The sequence below is a fragment of the Dipteris shenzhenensis genome, chromosome 2, assembly GCF_047967505.1.
Source record: "Dipteris shenzhenensis isolate YYH24624 ecotype China chromosome 2, Dip_SZ_1.0, whole genome shotgun sequence".
NCBI lineage: Eukaryota > Viridiplantae > Streptophyta > Polypodiopsida > Gleicheniales > Dipteridaceae > Dipteris > Dipteris shenzhenensis.
In genome coordinates, this window is record NC_141597.1 from 13819316 (window position 1) to 13840384 (window position 21069).

The 21069-nt window shown below is 45.7% G+C and overlaps 1 protein-coding gene across 2 annotated transcripts in view; it reads right to left on the bottom strand.

Annotated features, from left to right (window-relative positions):
- Positions 1 to 370: 370 nt before the first annotated feature.
- LOC147904357 (Sas10/Utp3/C1D family) overlaps positions 371 to 21069 on the bottom strand; it is a 32692-nt gene continuing 11993 nt past the window's right edge. For both annotated transcript variants that reach the window (XM_087394838.1, XM_087394831.1), the window contains exons 4-9: positions 1826 to 2005; positions 1551 to 1727; positions 1057 to 1230; positions 822 to 976; positions 583 to 739; positions 371 to 472 (exon numbers count right to left, since the gene is read on the bottom strand). In XM_087394838.1, the coding sequence (XP_087250964.1) occupies positions 419 to 472; positions 583 to 739; positions 822 to 976; positions 1057 to 1230; positions 1551 to 1727; positions 1826 to 2005 (897 nt within the window). In that variant the 3' untranslated portion in view covers positions 371 to 418. The remainder of the gene's footprint in view (positions 473 to 582; positions 740 to 821; positions 977 to 1056; positions 1231 to 1550; positions 1728 to 1825; positions 2006 to 21069) is intronic.

The following is a 21069-nucleotide window of genomic DNA, read 5'->3' on the forward strand; positions in this document are numbered from 1 at the left end:
ATTCACGCTATTTAATCAATCCTTACAACTTTGGTTATAGCTGTGCACAATCCCAGACTCCAGCTCCTAAGCCATGCATGAAACATGACGTAGAGCACGTATGTAAAGCAGAAGTGCATTAGGCCCAAACCTCAAAAAATTGATGTAAGGCTCTAATAGCCATATACTTAAAAAGCAGTTTGTAAGCATCACGAGTGACATTTACTTCATCCAGCATGCTGCAGCAATCAATTAACCTCCACTGGACTAAGCCATAACTCCAACCAAACACATGCTTTTCAGATATTTTGACCGCTTACTTTTTCTTCATTCTCTGTTCACGACGAGGAAGTGGTTCTTTATGAACAAATGCTGCTCATTGTTTCTTGTCCCAAGGTCTGATCTGCTTCCCCTGATGGTCTTTGTTGTCCTTCAAACCCTACTGAAATCTCCCCCCCTTCACATTCTTTCGTCGTTTAGACTTTCTTTCTTCCTGTGAATTAAGAACTAGAAATTTAGCCCAAGATGGAAACAAAATCTGGACTACCTAATGCGCATGGAGTTGCCCAAACATCATTGAAACTGTTAATTCCATGGAAATACCTTGGGATTCCATGATTCTTTTCCAGCCTGATTGAAAGGTTGATAAAACCGTTCGGACTCTGAAGGTTCCAGTTTTTTAGCACCAGAAGGATTGTTCTCCTCCATATCCACCAAATTAGCAATATCATCATTGAAATCATCCAGCATTCCCATCAACCTGGAGGAAGAAAGTGAATCTTAAGAAAAAAACATGCAACTGTTTAACATCTATTACAAAATGCTCATATGCACAACTTTACCCATTTCTAGATCTCTTTAGGTGCTTCATTTTCTTCTTTTCAACTTTGGAGAGCGGGATGCGTGCAAATAGATTTTCTTCCTGCTGTGCACGAGCTTCCAGCCTCGATATTTCTCTCGACATTTCTTTGCTCTCTGATCCAACATATTCCTTTATCTGCAGAAATCCAGGGACATATTCAGCAAATAAAGACACACATTATGCCCTCCAGAAAGGGCAGAAATAATGTCACTTACCTCTTCAGGTTTCCCTTCCAACTCATTTGCAAGATCCTTGATCAATGCACTGCGCGAAGCCTTCCGCAAAGCCTCCTTCTGTGCCCTTGATTCAGATTTCGCATTCTTCAAACTTCGGTCTTCATTCATAGCTGCTGGAGCTATCATGGGAGGTCGATATATGCCCTCTTTTCCCTGGACAATTATTGGAACTGTAAAAACCTAAAATAGGCTTTGATGCCTCTAGCAATTTCACAAAAGACAAGAAGTGTCGTGATAAGAAGGGAGTGAACGCACAAATCCTCAAACAATTCAGCCATGTATAGTCCATGCAATTGCAAGTTAGAAACAAGATCTATGCCAATTATTGGGTTCGTGTTACACATATAAAAATCCCCCTCTCAGAGTTCAATGGCTACACCAACAACGACGAAGGCTGGCACGAGAACCCCCTGAAGTGATTGCATGAGTTTGGAAGATTTTACTCCCCAAACATGTCAATAAAAGAGGTATACCATAACAGTGTCCTCAGCCTTCGAAACAAGCATGTCTGGATTTGGCTTGTACATCAGCGCATCCTGTTGATCTGTATACCCAACACTTTGTTCACTTATGGCTCCAAGGGAAGGACCTGTTGCGAGTTTGAGGAGCTTTTCAATCTGATAATGCAGTTTCTTGTCTATGGGTCGAATCTGTGCACACAGAATAGCTTGCACTTATATAACCACAATGGGCACTCAATAATAAACGCTGAAATTACAAATGAGCATAAAAATTGAATCTCATTCACCTTATCCAGAAACATCCGAATCTCAATAAGCCTTGCAACAACAGGGTGATTTTGTACGGATTTCCCTTGTGCCTTTAAGAAAATATAGAACACAATACACTGGCAATAGAACATTAGGAGAATATGCTTTGTTTCCAAGTAACTTATTCCATTGTTTGTCGCATACTCTCCTGCTTTGACCTGCAATCCCAGAATACGTCTTGCTATCAGCAACAATTGCCAGTGAGGTTTCTACCTCTCACCTTCCTGTAGCTACAAATATAGACAGACCAGAAAACTTTTCCAAAAAAAGATCAGATAAAAACGTCATTTTATCCACCCCCCCCACCCAAAAAAAAGTGTATTCATGAGGCCAGCATCTTCTAGTTAAGCCCAAACTGATTTAAATGTGCCACTTAATTAGACCTAAATCACAACGTTTTCATGACTTCTACTGCAAGTAGATACAGCTCCTGACAAGACCTCTTTCACATTTCATTCATTTTGAGGAGCTCAAGGAGCACCTTACGATTTACCACTGGCAGAACCAAAAATATGTACGTATAGTTATTGTACATGTTACATGTATGTATTACAAATATTTACTGCATTATGGATTACCAACAGATCCCTGGGCATTACATAGATAACGTTGTTGAAATATAGTCCCGCATGTAAACCCCCATATGAAGAGTGCAAAGGGACATGGTAACTATACGGAATGGGAGAAATGAGATACTGCAATGTGGGCATGAAGTATGGCTGTCACATGGGGGCAGACCCAGCTGAAGGAAGTGTTGAATCCTCGCAAGGATCTTTAAACACAATCAACAAAACATAATAAAGATCAGCACACAACTCACCCGCCAAGAGTAGACTCCCACAAGCCTATGCCCATAGCTTTGGCGTCCCATACCACCAAACCCGTCCGAAGGAACCATCAACTAGTATCTTGTGATCCGCCATGTAGAAGGCAGGAGTCTAGTCTCAAGATCTAGACCAAACCATCCCGTGGTTGCATACTGACACAATAGGCATCACCATTCTTATATAGAAAGAGCATCCCCACTTTATAGAAAACGTCTTGGCTAAACATAGCCACCTGGCCCTTTGCTAGTGTGTTCAAGTCCTATAGTCCCACGTTAGCCTGCTTCCCTTAATCCTCAGGTTACCCCTATCCTTGCTGGATTAAGTGCACTAATCCAAGGATTAGCATCCACTTACATAACATTGTTCTCCTCTTTAAGCATTTACTCTTAAACAGACCTGAGAAAGTTCTTCAGCAAACTAACAATCGACTCCCGAGTTGAGTGCTCCTCCAACCTATCCTTCCACATAACTTTGAACTCCGGAATCAACTTATTCCCAAGTTTTTTTCTCTGAAATCAGGTTCATGTGTAATATAGGTCAAACCCTCAACTTCCACAAGTTGTTGGGGCAAAATGAGACTGTCTCAAGCCCCGAGCGCCTCTTTCACTCTAATTGACATGAAAGATTAAGAAGGCTCCACAATCCTAGGGGATAGCTTTTCTACCAACCCTGTTCGTAATGCACTTAATCCTTTGGTATTTGCAGGGACTCCCAAGCATCTCGCAAATCAAGTTGAGCCCTTGGCTGCCCACACCAAAGGTGCACAAAGATAGATGCATGGCAATTTGTTGAGCTTGATGTTGCATCAATCACCACTGTTTGTTGTCATGAGGAACCTCTATGTCACGGAGATGCATTTGCAAGCAATGAATGGATGCAAGCCATGAGAGCTGAACTTGATTCCATTCATGCTAACGTAATTTGGGAGTTGTGTGACTTGCTGGCAAGCAAGTGTGCCATAGGCCCTAAGTGGGTGTATAAGTTGAAACACAAAGCTGATGGCAATGTTGACTATTACAAAGCCCTCCTTGTTGCATAAGGCTATGCCCAACAACATGGCATTGACTTTGAGGAAACACTCGCTCCCACTTCACACATCACGACCATTCAGTGTTCATTGCTCTTGCATCCCACAAGCATTAAGAGGTCCACCAGTTGGACATCAAGACCACTTTCCTTCATGGGAATTTACTGGAAGAGGTCTATGTCACCCAACCTTTAGGATTTGAGGTTGTAGGTTCTGAAAATCAGGTATGCTGGCTGAAAAAGGCCCTCTATGGTTTGAAGCAAGCACCGCACGTGTGGTATGCCAAGATACATCCTTTTTCGCTATGCCTTGGATTTCAAACAGCCCTACAAAGGCCGCTCTTTATGTCTGGAAGAGTGAATCAGAATTTCTGATATTAATTCTTTATGTGGATGACATGCTTATGACGGGGCCCGACATGCAGAAAATTGCAGATTTCAAGGCAGATTTGCAGCAAGCATTTGCAATGTCAGATATGCGCAGGTTGCACTACTATTTGGGCATCTAGTTTGCTATTGTTGAGCGGAGCATAATCATGAGTGAATCCAAATATATTGGACAGCTCTTGTAGCGCTTCCAATTTGAGGTTTGAAGCCGGTTTCTAGTTCAGGTTTCTAGTTCATTGGAACCTGGCTTCCGTTTCTCCTCTGAAGATGGGAGTGCACCATCTGATGCCACTCTTTAGCGGCAGGCTATGGACTGTTGCCTCATTTACTTATGCCATACCAGGCCTAATCTGCACATTCCCAAGTTAAGAAGGTACACGCACAAGCCCAACACACAGCATCAGTAGGTAGTGAAATGGGTCACACAGTGGCAATTGTTTCATGCTTGGCTCTTGATGCATCTCTTGGTTCGGCAAGAAGCAGCCTACAGTTGCTACTTCAAGTTGTGAAGCTCAATATAAGACAGCCTTCACAACTCCAATAGAGTGTGTTTGGCTACGCGAGTTACTTTCAGATCTTCATGTCATTCAAAGCACTTCAATTGTCATCTACACTGAGAACCAAAGTGATTTGTCCGTTGCACGTAATCCTATATTTTCATGCGTGTACAAACCACATTGAGGTCCATTATCATTATGTTCCAAAATGATTGCTAGCTAGAGATATACAATTGCCCTACGTTCCCACGGAGGATAACTTAGCAAATATCTTCACAAAGGCTCCACCACAACCAAAGTTTGAGGCTTTTCGGCATGCCTTACAATTGGTACCATTTGTTACGTGATGTTGATCTCCCAGTACCATCATAGGTTGCTATATCCATCTTCGACGAATACGTGCAACCATGATCTAGTTTCTAGGTATACCTAAGATGTATCCATGATACTTCAGCCATACCATGGAGGGCGGTTTTTTAGCACTTAGCCCTGGCATGGCCTTGTAGGCTAGTTAGGCCTGGTATGGCCTTGTAGGCTAGTTAGGACTAGTCCCAATCAATGAACTAGTTGACTTGGTCAACTAGTTAAATTTGAGGCCATATATTGGCCACTTGTGTACTTTCTTCATAATGCATTTGCAAGTACACTTGAGTTCCCTCAGCTGCTGTTTGCTCCCTTGCACTCCATTTCCATTCCATTGCTCCCCGCACCCAACAGCTTTCAGACTCAAGCCCAAATAGATATGATTAAATAGTTGTCAATAGGGCAGCATGAAGAAGAAAAGGTAGTAACTCATAGGACTACCACATGGAAAGTGGAAGGAATGCCACGTAGGCTGCAAAGACTCCAGCAAAAGAGAAAAGAAGATGAGTTACAACAGAGGCATCTGTGACTGCAAAAGAAGAGGCTAGAACATCTGCAGACGAAGGTGGGCCTGATGAAGAAGGAGATCAGCCAACATGTGCTGTGGAAATAGATCAGCAGAGGGAAAAAAAAGATGGGCTCGTGCGTTGGCAGTATATGACCCAACATGCGGACACAAAGAGTGGCTAGGCTAGGGAATTTACAGACCCAAGCCATAATCTACAGGGTGGCCAAATAGCAGTCGGCGGAGCCAGATATAGGGCCTAACCAGTAAGCTTGCTATGTGGTAGATTTGCAGTCTGGTCAGCCTATTAACACCAGGTCAGTGTTGGAGAAATTGGATCAGTGCTCCACCGCCCCAAAATGAGGAGAGCTCAGGGGGTTGACAATTTAGCATACATGAGGATAGAAGGACCTGTAGGGGGAAGGGGTGAGGCTGCCATGTGGGCAGCAATATGGCTGGCCCATGGGCAGCACCTATGTCCATTGCCAGGGCTTGAATGCTGCGACTGGTACAGCACAACAGAAGTTACAACAGGTACCGGTTGGAGCTGGCATAAAACAAAGCAGCAGGTATGGAAGTTGGAGTGGAAGCTACACCAAGGAGCAGCAGATTGCACAGGAATTGCAGAGGTCCAGCAGAGGAGCCTGCAACAGGCCCAAGCACCAAGCCTGTTTATAGGCGCAACAACAGCAACAAACTAATCAACAAATGCCAGCCTGTAGTCCGTCTGTTACCAAGGGAATGTACCGGGTCAGGTCAGCTCGATCCAGAACAGGTCAGCCTGCTTTTGAGGGGCATACTGCCCTATATAGCAAGGGAAGTGACTGATGCTGCAGGAAACAAAGAGCTCAAGGGTCTTCACCATTGGTTGCCCTCAAAGCAACAAGGAAGACAGGATCATGCAGGAGACTTGTGCCTCCTTTTTGGCTGCATTCAGAGCAATAGGGAGGTCAACGATCCATAGCAAGAACTAACTCATCATTGGCTGTCTAAAAGAGCAGCAGGGAGGTGTGATTGTGGGTACATCTTACGAGGTCCACAAAAGCTCTACGAGAGCACCGCAGGCTGAGTGTTTTGTAAGTACCAAAGAGGTAGGAGAACAACTTGTATGTACAGGGGTCCACATCTAATCAGCACTATGCTGATAGAGGGTGGTACATTGGACATAGCTTTTGTATTGTGTCCACATTGGACAGAAATATTATTTGCTGTTTCTACATCTCTCTCTTGTATACAGAGCCAAAACCAGTTGATGTGTTGGATACCTTGGGGAAGATCAACTACACCGGCAGACCTAGACAGATTGAAGGAGTGGATCTTAAGAGATGGAGTTGGACTCTGTGATACACACATCCAGCTGATGGACACAGGGCACGATGTATGGAAGACCCTGCAGGATCTCTACAAGAGCACGAACACATGGAGGATTATAATGCTTCGGAACCAACTGGTCAACCTACATACTGACGAAAAGAGTCAGCCCACAACTTCCTAGTGAAGGTAAAGATTCTCAAAGATCAGCTTGGAGCAATGGGTCACAGGGTGGATAGTAATGCCATGCTCCTAGTCAGTAAAACTCCAAGGAGCTTTAGAGGGTTGGTGACGACTCTTGCCACTGGAGAACGAACAAGGCCGCTCACATTTGAGGACCTGGATCTGTTGTTGCTTCGGGAAGAAGCTCAAAAGTTGTACAACGGGAGGGATGAGGATGATGGCGACGAGAAGGCTTTCATAGCCACATGCAAAGGTGGCAAATGGAAACCACAGAAAAAGAAAGATGCCCAGGGCGAGGCAGGGGACGCTTCTAATGGTGAAAACAAAAAAAAAGAGAAAGAGCCAAAAGAAGTGCTTCTACTGCGACACCCCCCAGGAGACTTCTAAGGATCGCAGCAACAATAAGGCAGGCCAAGCGAAGAGGGAGGATCAATCGGAGCCGGCATTAGCCAATATGGAAAGAGAAGCTATTTGCAACACCACCATGTCCCACTGAGATAGATTTTGCATATCTAGCAATGACACTATCATGATAGACATCAAGGAGTGGAGCACAAAGCTTGACTTTGTGGTGAAGGATGGAAGGTGTTGCTCAACCATGGGATCTGAGGAAAAGCCCAGTACCTCACTCAGAAATTGAGCTTGAAGTCACTGAGGGGAGCACCTGCAGAGACTTAAACAAAGGCAAGGATGAAGATGGTACTTCTCAGAGATACTTGGCTTGCGCCAATAGCACACATCAACAGACTGATAATGGAGAGTGGAAAGAGAATTTCAATTCACAAGCAAATTGGCCTTGTGTCTCACCTGTCTAAGTAGAAGTCGCCTTCCTCTTTTTTTCTGGAACTTGATCTCTAGGTTGGATGGCTCGATCACCAAGACGTACACCTCCTGGATTTGGATCTCGTTTCCCTCTAGATCCTTGGCTGTCTTGCATGCCTGAATCTGTTATCATGTGAGAATCTCTGCATGTACCATTCTTGACCTTGATAGCATGCTGGAACACACCTTGTGCAATGGAAGAAATGTAAACCAAAGGAAGAGATTTTGAACCAAATGGAAGTACACACTAGACACGGGTGCGAAGAAGTCTCTCAAGGACATGCAAAGTTGAGATAGTGAACAGCAGTGAAGGATAGCAAGATAACTCAATATATGTATTGCACCAAAATGTAGGACCTCACACAAGTGCTCTCAACCTGCGTGTAGCTCCTCTGCAAATGCGTAGGCAAGGGCCTCAAGTGCTCCCTTTATATAGGCGAGGGGCTAGTCTGCCCCCACCCCCTAATCTGGCCGACTGGCCTCAGCTGTTAGAAAACTAGAGGTAGGTTGCGTGCTTAGGGCCAACACTACTCCGCAGCGGAAGATGAACCCAAGGTCACAAGGACAGAATGAACAGAACTCAAATACGTGTGCTTTACTTAAATCTAAAAGAGGACAATCAGATCTGAAAGAGAGCTCAGATGTACAGCCAAAACAGTGCTACAGTGTGTAGGTGTGCACCTAGGGATGCTGCACTTCTGCCCAGCATCTAGGGATGCTGCAGACTTCTGGACTTCTTCCCCGCAGGAACACTCCTGTGTAGATGGTACTGCCACTGCTCTTCACTATTGCGAGGTGACCTGCAGGCTGAGTAGACTCTTTAGGATTCTCCTGGCTGCTCTGGATACAGCCCACTACATGCTCTAAAGAATGATTTTGGCCCCTAGCCAGGGGTACTTTATATAGGGCAGTATGCCCCTCTGAAACAGCCCAACTTGGTCCTGGCCAACCAGATCAGGTGACCTGACCAGGTTTATTCCCCTGGAAACAGGTGGACTACAGACTGGCCATTGCTGAGTCTGTTGCTGTTGTTTGCGCCTATAAATAGGCTTGGTGCTGGGCCTGTTGCACGCTCCTCTGCTGGGCTTGGCCCTCTGCAATGCCTGGGCAATCTGCTATTCCTTGATGTAGCTTCCACTCCAGCTTCCATATATGCTCCTTCACACTATTCCAGCCCCAACCTGTGCCTGCTGTCCTTTTGTTACTTACTGTACCAGTTGCAGCATTCAAGACTGGCAATGGACCCAGGTGCTGCCCTTGTGGCCGCATATTGCTGCCCACGTGGCAGCCTCACCTCTTCCGCCCATAGTATGCTAAGGTGTCAACCCCTTGAGCTGTCCTCATTTGGGGGCTCATAGGGTGGGCATTGACCCAATTTCTCCAACACCCCTCTCAATGAAACACTGTGGCCCAGCACCAACTTTGTCAAAGAATTGCTCCATAGCTCCTTTGCAAAAGCACTCAAGAATATGTCGAGGCTGTCTTCTTGATCTAGTCATAATTCCCACACCTCCTGCATTGCTCTCGAATAGGCCAAGTCTGGAATATTGGTCAAAGTTACAAATACTCTGGTCTCTTTGGTAACCCAAGGCACCAAGAACACTATAGGGCCCAACCAAACCCTGCAAGGTACCAAAGATCCGAGGTCTGTTTGAATCCGACATACCACTGGTGCCATCCGTGTCTTGATCCTTGATGCCTCGCACAATGCGATCTTGGTCCACGTAGATTGCCATTGGTAGGAATCCCTCCAGCCAATTCTGAAGTAACCCGGATCTTACACATCCTTCGTCTCCACCATAAAGGCTTTGACAAGATAGTCGTCTGGTCCTTCCAGCATCATGCAACTGGGCCTTCTGGAGAAGCCTCTTGAACACCTCCATTGATCTGCAACTTGAACTTTTCAGAGGCTTTGTTGCTAATCTGAAGGACAATCTTGCAGCAGGCGTCGAAAGCCTCTGCAATGAGAGATCACCCTTTGTCTACATGGGAGGCTTTCACTGTTAAATCTCACAGTGCAGTATGGCATCCCGCATGTTGATTCCAAATCTTGGTGAGGTAGGTGTGTTGGATGAGACCACCTATCCGATCTGGAAAATTAAGATCTAGAGCCACTTGGTTGCATGTGCATTGTGGGGGATCACTGAAGGAGTGGACAAGAAGCTTGCAAATCCAAGGATTACAACACACAAGATTCTCAAGACTGCAGGTTCAAATATGATCATAGTGAGGTCACTCAAAGATGCTAAGGCACTCTCCATGATCATAGGAATGACCACGGATTAAATGCTCCCACACACACTGTTGGTGCTGTCCACGTTCAAGGCTTTGATGATTCTACACAACGTATATGAGACAAATAATACGGCACTTATTGTCCCTCCAAAATTAGTTGTTTGTCTTGAAGATGGGCTAACCAGGTACATGAACATCTCATCAACTGATAGTTTTAAGGGATCAATTGGACGATATCGTCAAAAGGTGGACAATAATCAGTTGGCCACTTTTAGTGATCTCTAGCAGCATTTTTGTTGCACAAGTTAGGCTATAGCAAGCTAGCCAAACACACGTCAATGGGAATCCACTCTGTCATGACCACAGACCATTTTGGCTGACCGATCAGAGGCACATGATGATGTCGCTTTGAGGTCTGTCGAACAACCCCACATCTTGATGCTAGATGATTCCAACAAGAAAATCTATCTTGAAGTATCTCACCACAGTTGGCATCCGTATCTCCAACCTACTCGGAATCACAGTACCCATTAGACATAGTACTGTTGACATGAATCATGTACCAGCCAGAATCTGTTTGAGGAAGATGGCAATGAGAAGGCATTTAATGGTACCACCAATGTTAAAGGTAAAGATAAGGGCAAGCACGAGAAAGGAAAATCCAAAAGGAAGAAAGAATAACGCTTCCAAGAATGAGATCCTTTTGATAAGGAGAGCGAGAGAGAAAAAGAATTGCCACTATTGGTTACCTTGAGTAGCCTTAATATTAGATATGGGATCACAATGTGACAATGCTCACGTCTGATGTCAAGCAATGATCGAAGTTACAAGATCTTCGGTAAAGTTGGAGCACAACACAAATCAAGTGATGCTAAGAACAAGGCCATGTTCACGAAGAGTATAAGAACAAAAATGGCCATCCAATGGCAAGAGTGTGAGTTCGTGACTGGCACTGACTGGAGTGTTTCATAGATGTGATAACGGGGATACTTATAGAAGGCACCCAACTAGTTTTGATGGCAAGCAATAACAAAACGAAGGCCAGGAGACGTAACCTCTATGCATTTATGTTGACTACAGTACCCTGTTGTAACCTGCAATGGTAATCTGATCATGTAATTCACAGCAAGACCTTCTTTAAACCTTTAGCGAGGAATTAGTGTTGTACACCATAGAGAGAGAAAGGAGATGAGGGTAGAGAGAGAGTAGAGTCAACAACCGATTAGGTCCCTATACCCACTAAAGGCCCCCTCCCCCAATCAGGGGAGAATTTGCTTTATACTCGAAGAACTGAGAAATACAAAGAACACTCTTCGAGAGAGCATGGAAAACGCGCTTCTGAAGAGCTCACTGTGCACACGTATAGCAGACCCAAAGACATGAGAGGCAACGCCGACCAATACCGAGACCTTGATGCTATCCACACTGACGATGTAGGACGCTTCTGCAAGGCAAGGGAGAGGCTTGTGCTGTCCACCGCGGAATGCATGGTTACTACATGAGTGAGAGAGTGAAAGCTAGGAGTGATAGATCCTATAAGAGAGCTGAGAGATGACTGAAATAAACAGCTGAGAATGAGCTGTGTAAAACTGTGAAAGATAACTGAAAAGAGCTGCTGAAACATACCCCAAACCTTAATATGTTCGCTGTCCCGACTCCCCGTCTGATGCGCTGCGTGAACACTTCCCAGAGGGCTGAACTAATGCCAAAGGCTGAGGCTGGTCAGAGGGCCACTAGGGGTGAGTGTCAAGGAGGAGCTGTAGGAGCCTAGGCTCGACCTAAACCTATCCCTAAACCTAAGACGGAAACACTACCCTATGGTTCTCTAGTGGATACTAGTGAACAAGGACTGATATTTTGACTTGACCTAAGGCTGAGAGACGGGCTTACGTAGCTTGTGCCTCACTGTCCCTAGACAAGGGCTCACAAAGGGGTCACAGCATACAAAAAAATCTCCTATTACAGAACTATTACGCACTTGTCGATGTAGCCAGTGTGTCACTTTGCACCCAAGTGCAAGGCTCTGATACCAATGTAGCATGCAACGGTAATCTGATCGTAATTCACAGCAAGACCTTTAAACCTTTAGCGAGGAATTAGCATTGTACACCATAGAGAGAGAAAGGAGATGAGGGTAGAGAGAGAGTAGAGTCAACCACCGATTGGGTCCCTGTACCCACTACTAAAGAGCTCACTGTGCACACGTATAGCAGACCCATAGACCTGAGAGGCAACGCCGACCGATATTGGGACCTTGATGCTGTCCACACTGACAATGTAGGATGCTTCTGCAAGGCAAGGGAGAGGCTTGTGCCATCCACCGGAATGCAGGGTTACTGCATGAGTGAGAGAGTGAAAGCTAGGAGTGATAGATCCTATAAGAGAGCTGAGAGATGACTGAAATAAAGAGCTGAGAATGAGCTATGTAAAACTGTAAAAGATAACTGAAAAGAGCTGCTGAAATAGACCCCAAACCTTACTTCGTTCGCTGTCCCGACTTTCCGTCTGATGCATTGCGTGAACACCTTCCTAGGGGGCTGAATTGATGCCAAAGGCCGAGGCTGGTCAGAGGGCCACTGGAGGGGAGTGTCAGCCTGTTCAGAGGGGGCTGAGGAGGAGCTGTATATGCTTTGATCGCCGCGTATCACGGCAGGCTCAGGTCAACCTTCCACAATAGTGAAGGTGTCCTGCCACCAATCAGGTGTCGGTACATGCTCACAGAACCACTGAATCCCGAGGATCATATCACACCCCATCAAAAGAGTCAAAACAAAATCCCGCGTAAAGATGGCCTTCTGAACTGAAAAAGTGAAATGGATGGCCTTATGCGTGATGTGTGTGCGCAAGCCGAGCGTGAACCCGTCCACTACAAGCTCGTGAGACACCAAGGTGCACCCCACGGTCTTGGCAAGCTGAGGGGAGATGGCATCTTCTGAACTCCCCATATTGAATAGGACAATAAACTGATGCCCGTTAGTTGTGCCGTACACTCGAATGAGCGCCTTCTTTTGATTTGAGAAATTACCCTCCTTCTTACCTTGAAAGACCGTCGTGGAAACGGCGTTCAAAGCAAGGAAGACGGCATTCGTATAGCTAAGGATGAAGGCAGGGCTAGAAGTGCCAATACATTGCGACGGACAAAGTAGGTGCTTTCGCAGCCTTCTCGGCAAGCCACTTCGGACAATCCTTCTTGCCATGCCCAGCGATGTGGTAGCAATGGAAGCAGCGATGTTCTTGGTGGTGCCGCTTCTACTCGTCGTGCTGTAATAGCCTCCCGTAATGCCCGCTTTAGTCTTCTCATCTGGGGTCATCTTGGGCTTGGACTCCTTCTTTTGACCAGAAACCTGGCCGTCTTTCTTTTGGAACTGGTTGTCCTTCTTCTGATCCTTACCCACTGTGTTGTTTGACTGCTACAGGGATTTGAAATCTTTCTGAACCTGCTTGGGCTTTCCCCCGTTCAGCATCATCTCCTGATTCTGTGCGAGAGTCAGCGCTCGCTCGTACTCTGGCGGGTCGAAGTTCCGAATGGGTATAACAAATGCTGGTGTTCAATCCTTGAATGAATTGCTTCATCTTGGCGCTCTCCGTCACGCCCAACTACTGCGCCATCGTGATGACCTTGTTATTATATGTCAACAAAGGCAAACCATTCTGGGAGAGACGAGAAAACTCATCCTTCAGGGTAAGCACATATTGGGGTGGGAGAAAACGGGCTTTGAGGTCGGCCACAAACATTGCCCAAATGAAATTCGTCTTAAACGTTGTTGGGTCAGTATGTTTACTAGCCCAATGTTGCCACCAGGTCACCGCATCACCCGTAAGATGAGAGGCTGTGAGGTGGACTTTGTCTTGCTCATCTTGAATCCGCGCTAACGGAAAATGAGCTACAAACTGATGAATAAATTGCAAAATTGTTAAATGGTCACACTTACCATCATACTTATCAAAATTTGGAGTGGACCAAGTGAGTAGTGTTACCTTTGTCAATGACGAAAGCTGTGGTGGTGATGACTGCTGCACTCAAACTTGCCTGCATTGCGGCTAACATCTGTTTGTGTTGGAGAAGCATCGCCTCTCGGTCTAGCTTTTGTTGCCTCTCTACCTGGGCGAGCTTTGTGCGTCGCAGTGCCTCCTCATTTTGTGGAAGGGAGAGTGTGAAAGCACACACACACACACAAGCAGGATAAGCAACAAGAAGTGTGGGGATAAAAGGTATGTGTGTACATTCCCTAGCACACAGTGAAGCTTTTATATAAAGGGATAAGGTTACAACACTAAGTACGGTGTACTTAGTGTACTTAACAAATAAAGTACTAAGTGTACTTAACTGTACTTGGGTGGCCATAGAGCCTTTACCCCAACAACCTCCCACTTAAAGGCAATATGCCCTCAAGTAAAAAATAAATGAGGCTCAACCTATACCCATCAATTGTCGGCAATGTGCAAACCGCTCTGCAGGCAAGCCTTTTGTCAACAGATCTGCTGGATTATCATCTGTGTGAATCTTGACAAGCTGAATCAGCTTATCATCTATCACTTCTCTAATGAAGTGATACTTCACATCAATGTGCTTTGTCTTTGCATGAAAAACAGGATTGTGTGCCAACTGAATAGCACTCTGACTGTCACAATGCAACAATGGAATATCACCTGTAATGCCCAAATCTCCCACTAGCCGAGATAACCATAAGGCCTCTTTGCATGCCTCTGTGGCTGCAATATATTCAGCTTCCGTAGTAGACAAGGCTATGCACTGCTGCATCCTTGACATCCATGACACTGCACCTCCAGTGAATGTATAAACATAACCGGTAGTAGATTTCCGGTTATCGGGATGACCAGCAAAATCTGAATCCACATAACCCTGCACCTTTGCATCTCGCTTGCCAAAGCATATGCACAACTCCTGTGTGCCCTTCAAGTATCTCATGATACCTTTCACTGCATTCCAATGCTTTTTGCCAAGATTTGCCATACACCTGCTCACCACTCCCACTGCAAACGCAATATCAGGTCTGGTAGCAACCATGGCATACATGAGACTGCCACAAGCTGAAGCATACGGAATCTTGGCCATTTCAGCCCTATCAGCATCTGAGTGTGGGCTGTCCATTGCACTGAGTTTCACATACGGAGGCAATGGAGAACTAAGGGTTTTCCCCCCTTCCATATGAAACCTATGCAATACTTTGCCAATATATTCGGTCTGAGACAGATACAACAAACGCTGTCCCCTATCTCTCTGTATCCGCATTCCCAGTATGTGATTTGCATCACCAAGGTCCTTCATATCTAAGGCCTCATGCAGTCTTTTCTTAAGGTCATCAAGCTCCTTACGAGCTATACCAGCAATAAGCATGTCATCCACATATAAAATGAGAATGATTAAGCTGCCATTTGCAGCCCTTTTGGTATATAAGCAGTGATCGTCATCACTTCTCCTGAAGCCTTGGGACTTCATGAAGGTATCAAATTTCTTATACCATTCCCTTGGTGCCTGTTTCAGCCCGTAAAGGCTCTTTTTAAGCTTGCATACAAGTGACTCCTTGCCCTTGACTGCAAATCCTTCTAGCTGCTGCATGTAGATCTCCTCATGAAGATCACCGTGAAGAAAGACTGTCTTCACATCCATTTGGCATAATTCCAAATTCTCACATGCAACCAAAGCAAGTACAATCCTGAGTGTGGTCATCTTAACCACTGGAGAAAAGATCTCATCAAAATCAACACCATACTCCTGCTTAAAGCCCTTGGCAACCAACCTGGCTTTATACCTTGGCTTAGCTCCAGGTGTGACTTTCAATCTATACACCCACTTGCATGGCAGTACTTTCATGCCCTTAGGCAACTGCACCAATTCCAAGTACCATTTTTATGGAGACTGTCCATTTCAGACTTCATGGCTAGTTCCCATAGCCTTTTATCATGCATTTGCACGGCTTCCTTGTAACAGGAAGGTTCTCCACAATCTGTAAGCATAATAAAATCTGCTCCTGGAACAAATCTGTCTGGCGGTTTCATTTGTCTAGTGGACCTTCGGACCCATTGGTCTTGCTGTCCAACTTGCTGCTCACCTAAAACAGGTTGCTGTTCTAGTAGATCAGGCTGCAGAATTATGCCTGGGAGGTCTTCCAAAGGTGGCATGTCCCGTAGTACATCTTCCGCCACTGCGGGCTGTCCATTTGGACCTGCTGCAGCATCATGCATTGGCTGATTACGCTGCTGTTGTGGCTGATTTGCAGCCTGCCTGAACTGTACAGGATGTCCCGAGTCATCAATGTCAACCTCTGAAGCATCAGAAGGCTTATCTGCTGCCTTAAACATACATGACTCATCAAATAAGACATCATTACTCCGTATTAGCTTCTTATTCACAGGATCCCATAGGCGGTAACCCATCTCACCACTGTCACCATATCCAAGAAAAATGCATTTAAGAGACTTAGGATCAAGCAAGGCGAGCCAATTGCTCCATTCCACTTATGCTCATATGTCCCATCCGGCTATGCCACACAGAAATATTCGGCAGCTCGGTGGCATGAATATCAGCATGATTACATACTTTAGCATGAAGAGTATACATTGTGTCTACCTTAGAGCCTCTGGCAACAACCAGGGCACCTTTGGTGACCTTCCAGAAACCATGACCAAAGCTGGTCACAAAGCCTTCATCATCCAACATGCCAGTAGAAATCAGATTTTTCTTGACTTTGGGTACATGCCTAACATTGTGAAGCATAAGCTGAGTACCATCAGCAAATACAAGCCTGACATCTCCAATACCAACAATACTACATGCATGATTATCCCCTAGAAAAACGACTCCATTACTGCCTGCTGCATATCTTACAAACAATTCTTTGTAAGGTGTAACATGGAATGAGGCACCTGAGTCAATGATCCAAGAGTGCATGTCTGCAAGATCTCCTGCATGGAGAGAATGAGCATCCAAAGTAGAGAGAAATAGAACCTCTCCCTCACTGTCATAACCGTGTGTAGAATGAAGCTCTTCAATCTTCACACTGCTCTTGCCATTGCTTACTGGTACAATTGCTTTTGCATCTGATGCATCAGTGTTTTTGGCTTTGTCTCTCTTATCATTTTTCAGTTTAAAGCACTGCTTTTTAGTATGTCCCTTTTTGCCACAGTAGTAGCACTCAACATCTTTGTTGGAGCGGGACTTGCTCCTACCTTTTCCCCTTTCCTGAGATTTGCCTCTTTGCTGACTTCTCCCCCTTGCATTTAAGGCATTGTTAGGCTTTACTGCATCTTGAGCTTTCAGCTTCTGCTCTTCTTGCAAAATCAGCCCTGTGATATCTGAAAAACTTATGAAAGTGTTTGCATTTGTTACAGCTGTGGTGAATGTATCCCAACTTTCAGGAAGAGAAATCAAGAGTGCCATACCCTTGGTTTCCTCATCCACCACATATTTTTGATTTGCAAGTTGAGTGACAATTGAATTAAACTCATTGAGATGTGCATCCATGGAGGTCCCTTCCTTCATCTTCAGATTGAAGAACTTGCGCAGCCAATATATCTTTGTAGCTACACTCTGCTGCTCATATGTGTCCTGTAGCTTTTTCCACACACCCCAGGCTGTTTTCTCACCATCCACATTCCAAACAACACTCTCATGGAGTGACAATTCAATTATGGACTTTGCTGACACATCAGCTAGTGCCCAAGCATCATCAGATGTGCCAGTGGGCTTCACACCTTTGTGTATAATAGGAGCATGAAACTGCCTGAGAATTAGAACATTCAGGACCATCTTTTTCCACATTGGGTAGTTAGCAGCACCCTGTAACTTTTTAATATTGAGAAGAGAAGATTCCGAGGATGAAGCCATTACAATCAGCAAGAAATATAACCCACACTTGGGTGCCTGACTCCCTGCAAACTAAGTGCACAGATGCACTTGTAGTTGTGCTCAAAAGTTAATTCCTGCAATTTTCTCCCACTTAACAGTAAATACTGTTTGTTTCCTGCCAGCTGCAGATCCAGAAAAATAATACTTAATGCATTAATTGAGGCTCTGTAGTACAGTACAGCAGTACCTTGATTTGACACAATGTATGTCCCTGCTGTAACAGTGAAAACAGCACTGTTTTATGCACTTTAAACTTCAGTAAAGTGACTGTTTACAGTCCCAAAATTGACTCCGGACAGTACCCGACTGTACTTGTTAGTACAGCAACAGAAATTGACTGTATAACTGTCCAACACTGTCAGAGTTAGACTCGCTCTTGCCTCTATAACTGTGTTACACAGTTTAGAACTTGAATGAGTCAAAAGCCCCTTGACTAGAAGCCAATTTTGAAGATTTTAGTGCATACACAGCTTTCCCAAAGCTCCACTGATCACATAAAGCATCCAGGTGTTTCCCCCAACACTGATATGCATAACAATGTCAAAAGCCCCAATTCATATGCATCTGCCAATGTCCCGTAAGTCATAAAATGCATCAAATCCTTGCACAAATCAACTCCAATCTGGAGGATATACGCAAATAAGTGCGTGTAGAAGCCAATGCTTGGCTGTGGCTGCAAAAGCCCCTTGATTCCACAGTTTAGTAATGAGAATTTCTCTCACATTGGAGGCGTAGATCTGCAGATCTACCTCACTGACACCAGAAGGAACAAAAAAAAAAAAAAAATAGGTGAAGCGAGCTTCTGTACAATCGTGAACCAAAACAACCTGTCCCCGAGCTCTCCAGCGATGGAGATGGTGATGACTTGAACCTGTGGCCACGTATGGCTCTAACGGTGAGTTTGCTGGTAGCCTTGGCCCGGGCTGGCGTCGCTGGCTGGCTGTTGGCCGCTGGCCGTCGGTGGCTGCTGGTGGCGCCGACGGCGTCGCTGGCTGGCGCCGCTGGCTGGTGGTGGCCTGTTGGCCGCTGGCGCCGGTGGCTGGTGGCCCTTGGCCCTGGCTGGCGCTGCGTGGCCAGTGGCCCTTGGCCCTGGCTGGCGCACAGCCTCAAAGAGCTGCTAGCGCAGCGCTAGCAGCTGAAGGCGCCGATGGCTGCTGGCTGACGGCGTGGCACTGAGCCTAGCGATGGCTGTGCCTAGCGATGGCTGACCGACGAGGCTGGTAGGCGAGGAGAGCAGGAGCAGCTATCGACGAAGCTAGTACGGGCAAGTTTCTTGCAGGCTGTCGATGCTGCCTAGCGATGGCCGGCGGTGCTCCTTGGTTGCTAGTAAGACCCACGTTTGGGCACACCCACGAATAGGCTCTGATACCAGTTGTGGAAGGGAGAGTGTGAGAGCACACACACACACACAAGCAGGATAAGCAACAAGAAGTGTGGGGATAAAATGTATGTGTGTACATTCCCTAGCACACAGTGAAGCTTTTATATAAAGGGATAAGGTTACAACACTAAGTACGGTGTACTTAGTGTACTTAACAAATAAAGTACTAAGTGTACTTAACTGTACTTGGGTGGCCATAGAGCCTTTACCCCAACACATTTTTGCGTTCCTCACGCATCAACAAGAGCAGTTTTTCGAAATCTGTGGTTTCTCTTTCTTCCAGCGGCTTTTCTACTTCTTTTTCCTCCAGATGTTGTTTTGTCTAGTCCAGTTGTCTTCTGCTTTCTTCTAGCAGGGATGAATGTTCTTCGAGTTGCTGTAGGAGGACCCGATTCTGCTCTAGAAGGTTCGCCATCACTTCTTGAGCACTTGGCGGAAGCGTATCTTGTTGGTAGTCTTTCTCCTCTTCAAAGTCTTCAAGGTTGATTCCTTTTCCTGACCCTTCCATGGCACTTGATTGTGTGTCCTTTCCGGATCTCAACACAATTATACACTTGCGGTAGTCAAGCTGGATACAGACTGAAGCTCTAATACCAATGTAACATGCAACGGTAATCTAATCGTGTAATTCACAGGAAAACCTTCTTTAAACCTTTAGCGAGGAATTAGCGATGTATACCATAGAGAGAGAAAGAAGATAAGGATAGAGATAGAGTAGAGTCGACAACCGATTGGATCCCTGTACCCACTGAGGGCCCCCTCCCCTAATCAGGGGAGAATTTGCTTTATACTTGGAGAACTGAGAAATACAAAGAACACTCTTCGAGAGAGCACGAAAACGCGCTTCTGAAGAGCTCACTGTGCACACGTATAGCAGACAAAGATCTGAGAGGCAACGCCGACCAATACCTTGATGCTGTCCACACTGACAATGTAGGATGCTTCTGCAAGGCAAGGGAGAGGCTTGTGCTGTCCACCGGAATGTAGAATTACTGCGTGAGTAGGAGAGTGAAAGCTAGGAGTGATAGATCCTATAAGAGAGCTGAGAGATGACTGAAATAAACAGTTGAGAATGAGCTGTGTAAAACTGCAAAAGGTAACTGAAAAGAGCTGCTGAAACAGACCCCAAACCTTACTCCGCTCGCTGTCCCGACTCCCCGTCTGATGCGCTGCATGAACACCTTCCCAGAGGGCGCTGAACTGATGCCAAAGGCTGAGGCTGGTCAAAGGGCCACTGGGGATGAGTGTCAGCCTGTTCAAAGGGGGCTGAGGAGGAGCTGTAGGAGGCTGAAGTGCTGGGAGAACTGAATGAGGAGAGAGGGCCTGGAGGCCCCCTATTTATAGGGCTTTTGGGGCTGGTTGGCTGGCCCCATAAAGGCAGCCCTGGGGAGAGGTGCAGGGTAGCCTATAAAGGCAGCCCTTCCCATGCCATTCTCTTCACTTTTTCCAGCCCTGAGGGGGCCCAGAAGGGCTCCTATCCTAGGTTGGACCTAAACCTATCCCTAAACCTAAGACGGAAACCCTACCCTATGGTTCTCCAGTGGGTACTAGTGAACAAGGATTGATATTCTGACCTGACCTAAGGCTGAGAGACTGATTGTGCCTGACTGTCCCTGGACAAGGGGTCACAGCATACCACAAAATCTCCTATTAGGGAACTATTATGCTCTTGTCAATGTAGCCAGTGTGTCACTGCTGTTCAAGATTTGTTGGGTGGATTTATACACATCTTAGAAAGCACGACATTGGAAGGCAAAAACAAGACAAATGTCCAACATAGCAAAAAGAAAGGAGGAAGATACTTGGTACTTTCTA